This window comes from Ipomoea triloba, chromosome 12 (assembly GCF_003576645.1).
Source record: "Ipomoea triloba cultivar NCNSP0323 chromosome 12, ASM357664v1".
Lineage (NCBI taxonomy): Eukaryota > Viridiplantae > Streptophyta > Magnoliopsida > Solanales > Convolvulaceae > Ipomoea > Ipomoea triloba.
In genome coordinates, this window is record NC_044927.1 from 8,352,981 (window position 1) to 8,369,750 (window position 16,770).

General features: G+C 35.6%; 2 protein-coding genes across 2 annotated transcripts; one reads left to right on the forward strand and one right to left on the reverse strand.

The window, feature by feature from the left end:
- The first annotated feature begins 4,878 nt into the window (after positions 1-4,878).
- Positions 4,879-7,041, forward strand: LOC115998717 (L-type lectin-domain containing receptor kinase IV.1-like). Its single transcript, XM_031238357.1, has one exon. It carries the CDS (start codon positions 4,913-4,915, stop codon positions 6,923-6,925), a length of 2,013 nt encoding a protein of 670 aa, XP_031094217.1. The 5' UTR covers positions 4,879-4,912; the 3' UTR covers positions 6,926-7,041.
- A 4,009-nt stretch (positions 7,042-11,050) lies between these two features.
- Positions 11,051-13,308, reverse strand: LOC116000133 (L-type lectin-domain containing receptor kinase IV.1-like). The gene is made up of 2 exons (XM_031240162.1): positions 13,210-13,308; positions 11,051-13,124 (listed from the first exon to the last, which is right to left on the reverse strand). Exon 2 carries the CDS (start codon positions 13,102-13,104, stop codon positions 11,089-11,091), a length of 2,016 nt encoding a protein of 671 aa, XP_031096022.1. The 5' UTR covers positions 13,105-13,124; positions 13,210-13,308; the 3' UTR covers positions 11,051-11,088.
- Positions 13,309-16,770: the final 3,462 nt, after the last annotated feature.

A 16,770-nucleotide genomic window follows, 5' to 3' on the forward strand; every position in this document is an offset into this window, starting at 1 on the left:
ATCGATTCAGAGCATTAGGGGGAGATAGGATCAAAATTAATGGAATGTCGAGAAATTTCATGGAATGAAATGATCTTCAAAAGTTAAATCCACGTACCAATTAGACTGAACTGGAAGTTCAGAAGGAAATCAAACATATTTGCCAAACATAGCTATTTCATAAAAGAGTGACTAGGTCCCATACACATTTCCCAAATTGGACCATATATATCTATCGATACTGCTTGATGCCAGAAGTGCGGGAGACATATCAATATAAAAGATAACGAATCCACAACAACTAGATCTAGTAAAGAATTTTTGTCACTCTTGAAAATTCTTAAAGAGTTCGAGAAGAAGAGTTGAAGAGTTCAATATCGAAAGGTTGCAAAGGCCGAATAGTAGAAGTGTCTACCTTTTCGAGTAGAAAGAGATTGTAAGAAGGAGTTCGAATAGTAAGGACAACTATTCGAAACCGAAAGGTTACAAGTGTTAAGGTTCAAAACGTTAACTTGAATGGTAAAAGTTAATTGTTCAAAAGGAGACATTCTCTGAGCAAACAATTTGAGACATTAAACACAAGAGCATCATGAGCAAATGTGACAAAGTCAAAGAGAGTATTATGTACACATTCCTAGAGAGATTTTCCTTAAAAAGCCTAGACAATAGGAGCAGAACAAAAAGTAAAGTTCAACTAAAAAGGTGGTCTAACGGATGGAAAATCTTACACATAAAGTAACCTTTCGAATTGTCCGCTGGTCATTACCCGATGGTTAAGAGACGTTTGAAATTAGTTTCTCTCCAATAGATTCATTTCAAAACGCCTATAAATACCTTCATTCAAGACTGAATATATAAGGTGTTGGTCAATTAAAAGAAAAATACTTAAATGATTCAAAATCTTTCAAGCTCCATTTATGTGACCAGTGTGAGGGAGTTAAAGCTAAAACGCAAAACCCAGAATAGTAGCTTGTGCGGCTCAAAGTGAAGATCAAGTTCAACATCAAGAGTCAAGTCGATCTTCTAGTTGGAGGATCAAAGGATCTTTTCTTTGAATTTCTTTTTATCTCAACTCGGTAGAAGTAGAAAGAGGCAGAGTAAACTCGTGTGGAGTTGAAAAATCTAAGAAACTCAAGATCAGCTTGGTGTTAAAAGCTTGAGTGTTCATCTTTGTACTAAAGGGATTAATGCAAACCTCCTTAGGATTTTAAGGAGTAAACTATGTTGGTCGAACCACTATAAAAATTCTTTGTATATATTCTTTTTATTTTACAGCATTCATATCATCGCACAAATAGCTAATTTCCAAAGAAGAAACATTACGTGCAAAATAGTAAAAGGGGGTTAAATATTGTATTCCGCTATGCAAATTCTAAACTCAACGTTTTGATAGCGTGAATGTGTAATTACTCGATCAGCTGTAGGATTCAAACCCCTAACATTTAGAGAGAAACCATATGCCTTATCATATAAGTTAAATTTTATATTTATAAGTTAACTATGTATATACAAGTACCAATACATACAATATCTACTATACTAATAAGAGCCAAAGAGAGTTAGGCCTAAAATGGGTAGAAAAAATGACGGTCAAATTATTTAATCAAATGGATGGTTCAGATGAATTATTTAATCAAATAGATGGTTAAGATAATTCAGATTAATATTATTAATAGAGATTACCTAATTTAACCTTACTTTTATGATTATCCGTTAAGTTTTCCGTTAAATATTATCTTCTCCGTTAATATTCCGTTAACTTTTAACTTACTCATTAATTTCTATAAGAAAGGTCTTAGGTTCGAACCTCATCTCAATCAAATTTGACATAATTAAGTTTCTCACTCTATTTTACTCTTATTAAATTAAATAAATTAGTAGCTACAACAAAAAATGATACATATGTATTTCTTTAATTTAGAATTATGTGTCTATAATACCTTTATTTGAAAAAATTATTCATTATCAAAAAATTAAATTAAATAAGAGAAATAATTTCATTAGTTATACTGTCTTTATTTTCTCTCATACAAAGATTCTTTACATTCAAATTTATCAATTGATATTCATTACATTGTCCATTATCTTATTTTTACAATATCTTGTAATTAAATATCAAAGTTATAGTACAAAATAATGTTATATATTTATTTACCAAGTATTTTATTAATACTATGAAAAAAAATTTTAAAAATAATTTGAAGCTAATTATATTAACTACTTGGGGATTGGTTGACAAAGAGAGTACTCAAATAATAACCCAACAAATTGAAGCGGAATCACTCTATTTTATTCTTATTGAATTAAATAAATTAGTAGTTACACCAAAAAATGATACATATGTATTTCTTTAATACCATGAAAAAAATAAAAAAGAATAGTTTGAAACCAATCATATTAACTACTTGGTAGATTTGTTGACAATGAAAGTACTCAAATAACCCATTACCCAGCAAATTGAAGCGAGAAACTACCTTTTAATATCTTTGAAATACATAATATTTTAAATTTTCAAATTTTTATTAATTTATTTAATCTTTTTTCTTAAACTAGGGATTTCTTTATCCACAATAACTCATTCAACAATAATGGTTTAACCAAATGAACCCCAAGCAGAACACCTAAAGAAAAGTTCATAGCTCCTATATCATAATCTCATTGCATGACGTTGTCATCTATGCTACCAACAATAACCAAATTGCAAATAAGGAAGAGAACAAATAGTAAAGATGAAGACAATGACAATGTTACTCAAAAGAGAATTAAGAACACTTAGAAAAATTCAAATTAAAAGTAGTATTTATTTAGACAATCATTTTTAGACCAAATATTTAGACTATCGATTTTACAAGGTTGCAAACATTTATTTTAGTAATAATTATAATGAATTTTCTATATTATCTTGGATTCATATACTTTGAGTTAGATATTTAAATAAAAAAATTCGACATTCAATTACCATGTATAAACTTCTCCTATATAATCTTGCATTTATATACTTTCAAATATTTATTTAAATATAAACATTGGGCATTAATCCATTCGCGCAATGCGCGTATAAAACTAGTGTATAAATAAGGGAATTGGGGTGAGGGAGTAGGAACAAGTGTCCCCACTGTGGATCCGCAGTGCTTCCACCCCCAACCCATGCAACCCTACTATAAGCATGGATCACTTTCTCCATCTCCCCACCTAACTTTTTTGGCAAAACGAACACATTCATAGTATAAGTGGAATCGCTTTCTCTGTCAAAAAAAAAAGAAAAGAAAGTGGAGTTGCTTTAATCACTGTTTCAAAAAAAAAAAAATGGTTATTCCAATGATGAACATGTGCTAAAATTTTCTCCCATAAAAATCCCACGTGAGAGAATGCATCCATGGTGAAATGTAGATAGTTTACTAAATAGAAATTCTTTTCGAACTTAATAATGGCAAATCATTCACTGTTGATTTAGTTCGTAATTCAGTTGATCAAGATTTAATTACTTGTTCTCGGTTATTATTCTGAGTGCTTATGCAGTGATTCATTCTGTAGTATACGTATAGTATGAGCATAATTTAAATGAACACGAGTAATTTGATAACCCAGTTTAGAGTGATAACATTTTCTACATTCAGAGAGCCACTAAATCAGTGAAAACCCAATCCATTAAGGTTTAAAATTCATAATTAAAGATGGTAAGACCGATTTATACCAAGTAATGAACCAATTTGAATCGTAGAACTCTAGCTTTGATGATTGTACCTTCTGGATCAACGAACCTATCATGTATAGATCACCAGGCTGTCCGTCGCAATTTCACTCACCACATCTCAGAAATCTGCTAATTGGCTTATTCGCCCAAGCGTGTAATCTATACATGTTTTTTCAAAGCTTCTGTGTTTAGCACATTCTGATTGAACACTTACTTTGAGAGAAGTATTCAATTCTTCATAGATTGAATTGTTCTTCGTAAAGTATTCAAACCTCTGGGGCTTTTTATCAATAATATTTTTTTTTCTGACAAAAAAAAAGAAGAAGAAGATAGGAACAGGAAAAAAATTATAAGTTAGGTGCAGTGGTTAATTTTGAATGTTATAGGAAATAACATTTTAAAATAAATTATTAATTTAACATTTTGCTACTAAATAAAACTTATAATTTATTTATAAAACTTATAATTTATTTATAGTTTAAAATAAGGTATAAATTCTTAAATAAGTTTACGTTGCTACCAAACATAAACCAAAACACCACATCATATTTTTGTCCAAATTTAGAACTTAATTTTCAAAGCTTTTAGAGCAACCCAATAGAGTTTTTGGGTGGTTTTGAGGAGGTTTTTGTTTGAGTGAAAGATAGAGAAAGGGGAGAGAGAATACAAAAGTTAACTTATGAGTAAATGTTTGGTTCCAACTTAAATACCACTCTACAATCTCTTGTGTAGCCGATGTGGGATTGTATTAGCTAGGATGGGCCCGGCGCTTTTATGGCCCCTGACCGCGTGAAAAGCTGAATATTTTTTTTTCTTGATTTTTTATTTTTTTATTTTTTTTCATCTTCTCATTTTTCTTTCCTAATCAGTAGTTACAACTGTCAAAAAAAAAAAAAAAAAGACAAAAAGACCTAACAAATGAGGATTCTTTATTATGTATGGCCATTGGCCAATTTGGAAAACTCTGTAGGTGGCGCACCCAAACCATACTTTTATCATTAATCTTGTGAAAAATATGCAACCTTATCATTAATCTTGTGAAAATATAGCCATTCGAGGTGGACAATAGTGGATCACTAACTGTCAAATACTGTTCTAGTCTTCGGTGGCGTACGTTTACTTTCCATATCAAGTGTTCACAGTAGGGAAAATGGAATTAAACTCCCTTTAATTTATGTATCAGGTTCATATCCATTCACAAGATCGACTACTCATACAAGAATAGAACAGGAAGTGTTGATGTTTCTCAAGCTAGTAATTTGCGTAGTGATATCTGCAGCTCTACAATGCTTTGCAGTATTATCAGAAGGCTTTGGGTTCACCTACAATGGCTTCCAATCTGCGAATCTCAGCCTGGATGGCCTAGCAGAGATCAAATCCAATGGTCTGTTGCAGCTAACAAACGAGACGAAACTCGGGTATGGTCGAGCCTTGTACCCGATACCTATCCGTTTCAAGAATTCATCAAATGATGATTCTGTTTTCTCGTTCTCCACCACTTTTGTGATTGCCATAGTGCCCAAGATTGCTCGTTTAACAGGCCATGGATTGGCCTTTGCGATTTCGCCCGTGGGAGGCCTCCCGGGGGCGCTCCCGGGCACATATCTTGGCCTATTCAACGACACGAACAATGGCAACGCCAATAACCATGTGGTGGCGGTGGAGCTGGATACTCACCAGAGCGGCGAGTTCAATGATGTGAATGACAATCATGTTGGGATTGACATAAATGGTTTGAAATCCATAGTAGCAGAGCCTGCAGGGTACTATGATGACAAGAATGGGAATTTGTTTCATAACTTGAGCCTTTCTAGTGGCAAGCCAATCCAAGTTTGGGTAGAATATGATGGCAGGGCTAAGCAAATGAATGTCACATTGGCTCCCTTGTATATGGCTAAACCAAAAATGCCAATTTTGTCTTTGCCATATGATCTTTCGCCGGCTATATCTGAAATTGCCTCTATCGGGTTCTCAGCTTCCACTGGCGCGGTACTAACCACCCATTATGTTCTTGGGTGGAGCTTCAAAATGAATGGAAATGCACAAGAACTTGATCCATCTCACTTCCCAGAGCTCTCGCGTGTTGGGCCCAAATGGAAACAGACTGTCTTGGTCTTGAAGATTGGTTTGCCAATAGTTTTGTTTGTGATAATCAGCTCAGGTGTGGTGGTGTATGTGTATTATGTATTAAGGAAGAGGAAATTTGCAGTATCCCATGAAGAATGGGAACTTGAGTATGGACCTCACAAGTTCAAGTATAAAGAATTGTGTAAAGCCACCAAAAGATTCTCAGAAAAAGAGGTTTTGGGTACAGGGGGTTTTGGCAGAGTGTATAGAGGGATTGTGGCTAATTCGAAAAGGCAAGTTGCTGTCAAGAAAGTGTCTCATGATACACGGCAGGGATTGAAGGCTTTCACTGCTGAAATTGTTAGTTTAGGGAGATTGTGCCATAGGAATTTAGTTCCTCTTCTTGGTTATTGCAGGCGTCAAGGAGAGTTGCTTTTGGTTTATGAATTCATGCCTAACGGAAGCCTAGACAGTTATCTGTTTGACAACCCGAAATGCTCTTTAAGTTGGGAGCAAAGGTTTCATGTCATCAAAGGAGTGGCATCCGCACTCTTTTATCTACACGAAGGATGGGAGCAAGTAGTGATTCATCGGGACATAAAAGCTAGTAATGTCATGTTAGATGGGGAAATGAATGGAAGATTAGGAGATTTCGGCCTGGCAAGATATTACGGTCACGGTGCTAATCCTCAAACTACTTATGCAGCTGGAACTCTAGGCTACATTGCACCGGAGCACGTCAGAACAGGCAAGACCACAACTAGCACTGACGTTTTTGCTTTCGGGGCATTCTTGCTTGAAGTTGCATGCGGGAGAAGGCCAATAGAGTCGAAAGCGCCATACGAGGATCAAACATTGATAGAATGGGTGTTTTTTTGGTGGAGTAAAGGCGAAATTGTTCATGCGGTTGATCATAAGTTAGGAGGGAATTATTTGGAAAATGAAGTAGAATTGGTTCTAAAGCTTGGCTTGTTATGTTCTCTTCTAGACCCAATGTCAAGGCCAACTATGCGTCAAGTGCTTTCATACTTAGAGGGCTCTATTTCACCACCAAACTTGTCATCTCTTAGTCTCTCCGTGGGAGGCCTAACAGTTACCCAAAGTGGAGGGATAGATGATATTGTTGTGTTGGGTGAACAATGTAGTTCCTCAGTCACAAACTCAATTCTTTCTGAAGGTCGTTAACTGAAATTGTATGTATATGTTAACGTATCTAGGATCAATGTGTATAAGGATTAATTTTGTTGGCTGCATGTGATATCTCTCTCTTTTTATGTTGAAAAAATTACCTCTCAAAATATACTCAGTTTGCTTACACTTTCCTTTAGAATTGGTCGCGTTGGTGTTCTATCTTCTTGTTATTGATGGTTTTATCAGGACCGAGTCTATATGTACAAAACTCAAAAGAAATAATATAGAATACCCAACCATATATGCTGCCAACCAGGGAAAAAAGACATGGCCACTGAGCTATTTGGATCTAACTTCGTAACATAGGGACGGACATCCCGAACAAAACACACGCAACCAAATACATGTGGGTCAATTGGAAACAAATGTTTGATGGATATAGAATATGGTAAGGTGTTTTTCCATCCAAAACTACAGAAGGCAAGCGATTGATCAGGAAATAGGCTGTGGACACAACATCAGCCCAAAAATGCTTGAAAACCTCGTTTTGAAACATCAAGGCTCTTGTAGTTTCAAGTATATGTTGATTTTTTCAATCAGCCACGCACCCCATTTTGGGAATGTGTGTCTACACAAGAGGACTGATGTAGCATACCTTTCTCACGTATATAAGAGGCAAAGGGGTGCGATAAATATTCTTTAGCACTGTCACTTCGTAAAACTTTTACATGAGTCCCATATTGAGTTTCAATTTCAGCACAAAACTCACGAAACACGTCAAATAGTTCAGAACGACATTTTAGTAGATATAACTATGTTATTCGAGAAAAATCATCAACAAATGTGACAAAAAACTTGTAACCAAGTTTAGATGTCACAGAACAAGGACCCCAAACATCATAATGTACTAACTCAAAAAGAGCATATGCTTGTTTGTGAATTCTAAGACTCAAATGCACACGATGGTGCTTAGAAAACTCGCATGACTCACATGGTAGAGAAGACAAACTCTAAAACTATGGACACAATTTCTTCAACAAGGGAAGGGAAGGATGCCCCAAACGGCAATGAGCTTTAAGTGGTGTGACAACACTTGAACAAGCAATGGACTCCAGCCTCGTGGTGTCAAGAATGTAGAGACATCTAGATTCTCGCCCTTTACCAATAACCCTCTTCCTCATAAGATCCTGAAATAGGCAATGATCAGGAAAGAACGTAACAGAACAGTTTAAAGCACGGGTAAGTTGGCTGATCAAAATTAAATTGAACGAGAAATTAGGTAGGTGTAAGACAGATTTCAAGGGGAGCGAGGGGATTGGTGTAATAATGGTTCCAAACCCAAGTGTATGGGAGGTGGATCCATAAGCTAAGGTGATAGGGGAACTACGAGGATGGGAATAAAGCGTAGAAAATAAACTAGAGTTACCTGTCATATGATTTGTAGCACTCGAGTTTATGACCCATTTGGATGAGGATGAGAGAAGACATGTGGTTGTGTTACCTGAGTCTGCAATAGCAGTGACTGAAGAGAATGAATGTTTTAGAGTTTCCTGATACTTAGTAATCTTATCAACAAATATCATGGCCGACTTAGAGGAAGCCTTAAATGTAGAAGCAACATTGGCAGATGACTTTCCCAAATTTATCAACCTCTTCTTACAATTCCACTTCATGTGTCCAGGCTTATGGCAATAATGATACACAATTCCGCTGGAAGTGTGCCCCTAGGAGGTACCACCGTTTCCACTATGTAGATGACGACTAACAAGAGCATTGCTTGGTGGGATGGCTACTTCATGCACACTTGGTTTCGATTGTTCTGATCGAATCAGCCATGGGAGGACATCAGCCAAAAAACTCATAACTGCCAATTCTTCTCGTTGCTTTTGCTATTCTTTAATGTCAGCAGTGAATGGCATAAGCTTGTTAAGAGCATCATATGTCTTTTTAAATTCCATAAAATAAGCAGTTAGAGACAAATTACGTGCTTTTGCACGATAAAAAGACTTGTAGACATCATAAGTTCGAGTGATATTTCCCTTCCCAAAGTACAAGTACTCCAAATATTCCATCAGATCCTTAACAGAGTCACAATGACTAATAAACCCAACAATACTATCATCAATATAATTCCGAATTTGTAGGAACAGGCGTGCATCAACCCGCCCCCAAGAATCATCTTGTTCAGACAAAAGTTTAGTTAGGTGTTTTTCTTTACCCAAACTCTTGAGATAAAGCTTAATAACCTTATACCACTCTACAAAATTAGAATCATTAAGCTTACAGCCCGTGATTTCGGAAGTCACGAGAACAATATCAGTCACGACAACAGATTTATCATCAGCTATACCTACAAAAAATATATCATAAACAGATCACAAATCACACAAAAAACAACAGAGTTGGAAGGTATACGAAACAACCTGATTGTAGAGTAGAAGCAGCTAATGTGGAAATGACAACCTATGAACAGTGGATCAGACACTTTTCTGGTTGTCAAATATGCCAAATGCGTTGGTGTGTGGATAACAGATTGCGGACAGTGGAGGCGCGTGAACTACACGCGCTATACTGAGGTGGCGGGTGACACTGGCAGATCGAGTATATGGATGTAATTGATCAGGTTCGAAAACGAGAAAAGAGAAAGGATGGATGTAATTGATCAGGTTAGAAAATGAGAAAAGATAAATGATGGCAAAGCTTCGTGAAGAGATAGCTGTACAAAAGACCAAGATAACAGAGTTTAACAGAACATGTGCTCTGATACCATGTTAGAAAAGGAAGACAATGTATGAAAAGAAAGGCTATGTGTTTATTGTTCTCACATACATTTCTTACATTTCTTCACCTCACCACACCTATTTATATACATCAAGTCTAACTAACAATCAACCCCTTCACCTACTAGTTTTCTTCAACTAACATTCACAACTAACATTCTAATACACAACTAACATTCATACACAATCAACCCCTTCACCTACTAGTCTTATTCAACTAACATTGTCAACTAACATTATTTTACTAACCAATATTCTACTAACAAATTTAAATAATCAATTGTCAATTGTATAAATTCTCAAAACTTTTTAGATTATACTACACATTTTAAATAATTTATAATTAAATTATCATTTAATAACCATATAATACATTTTTTGAAAAATTGTCAAATAGACTCTTGAACTTTAGGCCAAAGTGCAATTAGGCCCTTAAACTTTAAAAAAAAGTGCAATTAAACAATCGAACTTGTTAAAATGAGTCAAATAAGTCTGATTTATCATTAACCAACAGGTTACTGGTAATATTATTGACGTTGACCATCATTGACCGCCGCTAACCATCATTGAAACATAAAAAGCAAATTTCGGTGACCTTTTCCACCGGTGGAAAAGGTGACCAGGGTTGTCCTCTCAAATGAAGAAGGCGACCAGATCTGGTCGCCTTCTCTGGTAACGCCACCTATTTTTTTTTGTTTTTATTATTTTTTATTTTCACCAGAATTTTTTTGCAAGAATTATTACCAGTAATGTCGTCAAAATCTTAATGACTGGTTATTGCAAGTGAACAACTGATTATTGAGTTTTGACGCACCAAATAACAAGTTTGAGTGTTTAATTGCACTTTTTTAAAGTTCAAGTGATTAATTGCACTTTGTCCTAAAGTTCAAGGGTCTATTTGACCATTTTCCCCATTGTCCCACTCCATCATCCATGTGGGAGTGTAAACTGGGACACCGGGTGCCACTAGACCACAAGGTCTTTGGCAATTAAAATGCAACAATCTAAACTTATTTGATAATAATTAATTAAAATGCTAATGAGTTATCAAAAGAAACACTACCTTTCCATATGAATGTTGTGCACAATGAGATTTTCAAGATCTAACAAATTCAAATAAGTACACTTTTATCAAGTTATAAATTTCACATATTTAAATGCTAAGTAACCTAACTTTCACAAAAAAAAATTGCTGTTATACAACATATAATGCAAATTCATTTTTAAAAAAAAATCTCTACGGCACCACCTGAATAAAACTATAATAACAAACTAAGTTGATATTACATCAAATAGAACATGAAACTATACCCTCTAAAATAAGTACTATAATTAGAAAATTTAAATATATTATACAATAAGTAAAATATATTAATGACCATAATAAATACTCAACTAATTCAATATTGCAAGTATTGAACTCTTTCATTCTTGTAATCAACGACCCTCATAGATAACAGAGGTCGTATTTGAAGAATAATGCGAGTCTATCGTCTCTCTAGAATATGAAAGTGACATTACAAAATCATCGAAGCCTTCACATCGAGAAATAGTTAGGCCAGCTGTCGAGAGAGTGAGTAATGACAACTCTGGTAGAGCTATAGAGCCTTCCAAGTAGTGAACAACTTGTCTAATGCTAGGTCTGAATTCTGTATCTAATAGAGAACACAACAATCCAAGCTTTAAGACAATGTCTACTTCTTCAGAAACATAGTTTTCTCTAAGTTTAGAATCAACAGCTTGCAATATTTCACCTCTACTCCACCATGAAAACACCCATTCTACCAAAATAAGGACCTCATTTGGCTCTTTTTGCTCTATAGGCCTTTTGCCACATGCAACTTCAAGCAAGAATGCTCCGAAAGCAAACATATCAGTGCTTGGTGTGGCTTTGCCAGTTCTAATATGTTCTGGGGCAAGATAGCCATGAGTTCCTACGACATGTGTAGTTTGAGGATCAGATCCATGATCATACAATCTAGCTAGGCCAAAATCTCCTAGCCTTCCATTCCACTCACTATCTAGCAAGATGTTACTAGACTTTATATCTCTGTGAATCACAACTTGCTCCCACTCTTCATGTAGATAGAACAAAGCTGATGCGACTCCTTTGATGACTTGAAATCTTTGGTTCCAACTAAGGGTGCGTATTGGATTCCCAAACAAATACCTGTCAAGGCTTCCATTGGGCATGTATTGATAAACCAAAAGCAACTCCCTTTTACGTCTGCAATAGCCAAGAAGAGGAACTAAGTTCCTATGACACAACCGACCCATGCTAACAACTTCAGCGACAAAGGCTCTCATTCCGTGTGTTGATTGATGATAAATTTTCTTCACAGCAATATCACCTTGTGAGTTGGGCAGCACACCTCTATAAACACTGCCAAACCCCCCTGCCCCCAATATTTGTTTGTCTGAAAATCCCTTGGTGGCAAAGTACAATTCTTTGTAATTGAACCTATGAGGTCCATACTCGAGTTCCCAGTCCTCAAGCAACTCCGCAAACTTCCTCTTCCTTAATACATAATAACCCACTCCACACACAATAAAAACCAGAGAAAATATTGCAATCACGGGCACCCCAATCACCAGAAATCTTGATTTTCTCTTAGGCCCCACCCATGGAAGCTTTGGAAATTTAGAGGGATCCAGTTCTTGAGCAATGCCATTAATTTTGAAGCTCCATCCTAGAACATATTCGGATGATGCATATGAACCAGAGGCCGACGTGAATCCAATGGACACGGTTTCTAGTACGTCTGGTGAAATATCAATGGCAAAGGACATAAGAGGCTTACTTGGTTTACCCACACTAAGAGGAGCCACAGTGACATTCATTTGCTTAGCTCTGCCATCATATTCTACCCAAACTTGTAGTGGTTTGCCGCTGCAGAGACTGAAGTTATGAAATTTGTTGTCCTGATAGTAGCCTGCCGATTTTGCTACAACTGATTTCAAGCCGTTGATATCAATTCCAACATGGTTGCTATCAATATCATCAAATTGAGGATTCTGGAGGGTATCCAGCTCCACAGCCACCACATGATTGTTATCTTTGCCATAGGAATTGGTTTCATTAAAGAGGCCAAAATATGGGTACGAAAATGCTCCAGGGAGACCTCCTGGTTGTGTAATAGCAAAGGTCAGACCATAGCACAAGCTGGGAATCTGGGTCACCATAGCACAGACAAAAGTGGTGGAGAAGGAGAAAGCAGAGGCGTTGGGTGAATTCTTGAAATTGATAGGCATGGGGTAGAAGGCACGGCCTATCTGATGATTGGTTTCATTTGTTAGGCTGAGTAAGCCATTGGAAGTGATCTCAGCTATTCCGTCGAGGCTCAGATTGGCCGACCTAAATCCGTTGAATGTGAATTCAAGGTCTCCAGACGTTGCGTAGCATAGTTGAGCAGCAAAGAAGGCTACCAACATTACAAGCTTGATGCACATCATATCGTTTCTTCTTTGAGTTGCTGTATCCAAGAAACACTTCAATTCTCAAATGCAATATTTGTTGAGTGACTAAATCTATGTAAAATGAATTAAGGAAAAGCTCACCTCAGGAGTGTGAGACACAGGGAAAGCCACAGTGAGAGTCTCAGCTAAGACTGGAAAATTATAGCACACAGACGCTGCAGCTGCAAATCCAAGCACTCCCCTAGCAACCCATTTGAATAAAATTTCACTTTCTTCACCGGGGCTTTCATTCTTTAGCCATGGAGTGGACTTCCCCTTGTCCTCGTTGTCTTTCAGTAGGTATAGAAAGTAGCTATGAACAGATACTACATTGTAACAGAGTAGTAGTACTAAAAAAAAAAAAATTAAAATAATTTTTTTATATTGTTTGACATTATGAGTCATTTTTAAAGAAAACTTAAAAACTAAATAATACTATTTGCTAAGGGTCAATTGTACATTGTTTTTATTTGACATTTTTTCTATGAATGAATGAAACAGGATTCGGATCATCTGCAACTTGGCCAAACGTTGACCACGTGGTCCATGCTTACTATTCACTTTCTTGTATTTATGCTTACTATTCACTTTCATCGGACTTGGATTAAGCTAATCAACGCCGGTCGCCCATGTCATCCGAATGCGACTACTCTACTTTCCGACAATCGTTCACTATATATTTATTTAAGATCATTTACTAAGGCTTGGTCAAATAAGCTAGGCTAGCTAGTAGTCAACTATGTGTATTTTAGTGTGCACTGTGGCCTCCTATGTAGGTGTGCATTTGCACTGTTGGTTGTGTACATTTTAAGTGATTTAGAATAGGAATAAAGTTTTCATGTAACAAATTTTCACTCACACGGTTAGTAGCGTTTATTGTGGCTTCCGTAAAAACAGCAACATTTTGCTAGGAAAGTGGAAATCCGAAATCTGAATGCAACTGTTGAATATCTAGTGAAGTATATTAACTCAAGAACATATATTTATGACTCTATGACAATTTGCCATGTGTACTATTTTTTCCTATTAGTGTTTAGAATTTTTTATTAGTAAAAACGATTACTGATATATAATTCAAATGAAGACTTACACTGTGCTTTAAATTGAATACTAACACTGTATTTCATTTAAAAAATAAAAAATAAAAAGATTTATGCCAGTGTAGAATGCTTTATCTTAATTTATCATAGGTAAAATGAATTACAGTCCATATGTAACAATATCATTACTGAACATTGATTTTCTTTGATTGTATAACTTCAACATATTCTTGAAAAAGAAGATTACTACTTCAACTAAATTCAGATGCAAAGAAAAACAAATTGCAAACAGTAATGCAATAATGCAATACTAAAAAATAATACCGCAAATACAATACCTATTCATCGTGGGTGTTCGCATCACTCTCACCTTTATTGCCTTTCTTGGGTTCATAGGAGCGATATCCCGTCCAAAAACGTAGATGGGAGACATGGTTAATTGCTGCAATCAGATTTGTAGGATGATTTCCAATTTCTCGACGCTACAATGCTTATTAATGGGACAGAATGTTGCATTTGCTCGAATGAACTCTATATATAGGACTCTTCACAGGCTCCATATTCTCAAGATTCGACGATACGGATTACATCAGAGCGTTCGGGAACTCCAAAAGACCTACAAACTGAAACATTTATATCTTCTTTCTTTTTGGGATTGTAATATGGTTTTGGATGCGGAGATATTGAAGGACAAAATTTAGTACTCCGTAGTATTTACTTATATTACCTCGGAAATCAATTTTTTGTTTCGGAATTCCAAAAGTATATATATTAATGAACTCCTATTTCGCCGCACGTATTTTTACCAACTATTAAACTAAGATAGAGATGTGAACACAATAAATGCATTCATATTTACTAATATCTTTTGTACTGATAATTTATCATCTATCATCTATCATCTATCTATCTATCATTATATTAAAGCAACAACTTCTTGGAGCTAATTTCCCTCCCAATCAAAATTCTGTCGTTTCATACTACTACTTAGGAATCCGGTTCTATTAATTAGTATTCAGATTATGTCACGTTTATCTATGCAATGTTAGCACGCTATATTGAATGTGTATTTGAATTTTTTTTACATTGTTTGTTACCAATGTAAATATAAATGTTCTAATAAAAGGCTGCAAGTAATTATTACATCGATAAGCATAACAAAAGCAATAATTCTACATATTGAATCCTTAGTCCTTAATTGTTAATACATAAAAACTTAAAAAAAAAATTCAGATGTAATATCAAGGCTGCGAAATCATTAATTTCTCTTGGATTATGAAACGTTTTTGTTGCTGTTCCATCTTCCAAGACTTGAAGTCATTATGGAGCTCAATAACAGATTTGAATTTATTGATTGTCTATATAAACCTTTGTTAATCTTCCTCCTTCGAACCATCTGCTTCAACTCGACACCTCTGAAGGTTAAAGGGTTGTTACTCTGCTTAAAGGGCTGTTTGGGTTATTGATACAAGAATGGAAAAATCATCAGGTTAGCAGATAGGGGTAACCTCCCTTTGAAAGAAAATCCCTAACTCTTAGGAATCCATCATTTTATAGTATAAATCATGTTTTGTACACCCACATATATTGGTTTTCATGTGACTTTATGATAAAATTTGAATACTCACACTAAATTCTTAGATTAAGGTTAACTTCAGTGTTTTTGATCCGTAAATACGAACCAGATTAAGCTTATAATCTATAAGCTTAAAGTTTATGTTGAAATGTAAACCCCTAAAATATTCCTAATGTAGATACTGCTGCCCTAGGTTAAAAAATTGAGATATTGTGTAAACATTTAACCTTGACTGTGGTGTATCATCTGAAATTAAACCTGGGGAAGTGCTACCCAGATCTCGCCGGTAAATAAATCCGGCGAACTCAACCCCTGAAAAACAAAAGAAAAAAATGAAAAAAGAAAACTTAGTACAGATTATAGTATATGTCACTCTGCATCAGTGTTGCAAAAATCCTGATTAGGTGCCGATTAATCTCCGCCTAGGTTCTAGGCGCCGGTCAACCGTCTAGCGTATCACTTTAAATGGTGGTCTAGGATAGGCGGCTGGCCGACTAGGCGACCGCCTAGGCCGCCCAATCTCCGTCTAAGCCGCCTAAGCACCGCCTAGGCCGCTTAGGCGCTGACCACCTAGGCTTCCTGGGCGCCGACTAGACCTCCTAGGCCGCCGATTAACTATTGTTCTTTTTTAAATGGTTATTATTTCACTCAAAATAACATCGTTTTGAGCGAAATAACCCTAAATTGTACAAACTATATGTTTTAGGTTAATATTTAATATTTTAGTATTAACTATTAAAGTATTATATAATTTATAATTATTAGTCTTTAAAAAATTAAAAATACTTAAACAAATTTTTGAAAAATAAAAAATAAAATAAAATAATACAGGGGCGTCTAGGCGTCGATTAATCCCCGCTAGGCGTCCTAGGCGCTAGGCGCTCCCCAAGCGCCATTCAACTATGCTCTGCATGATAGGAAATTAACAAGATCATTTCCGAAATCTTTAAAAATATAAAAATTAATGGATTTTACAAAAGTAGAGAGAAGTAGAAGTATCGTGTGTGAAGTATCATCCAAAATCTATCAAAATGTAAACATCAATGG

Coding starts and splice junctions, on each gene's coding strand:
- LOC115998717 (XM_031238357.1), top strand. CDS start 4,913: ATGTTTCTCAAGCTAGTAATTTGCGTAGTGATATCTGCAGCTCTACAA.
- LOC116000133 (XM_031240162.1), bottom strand. CDS start 13,104: ATGATGTGCATCAAGCTTGTAATGTTGGTAGCCTTCTTTGCTGCTCAA.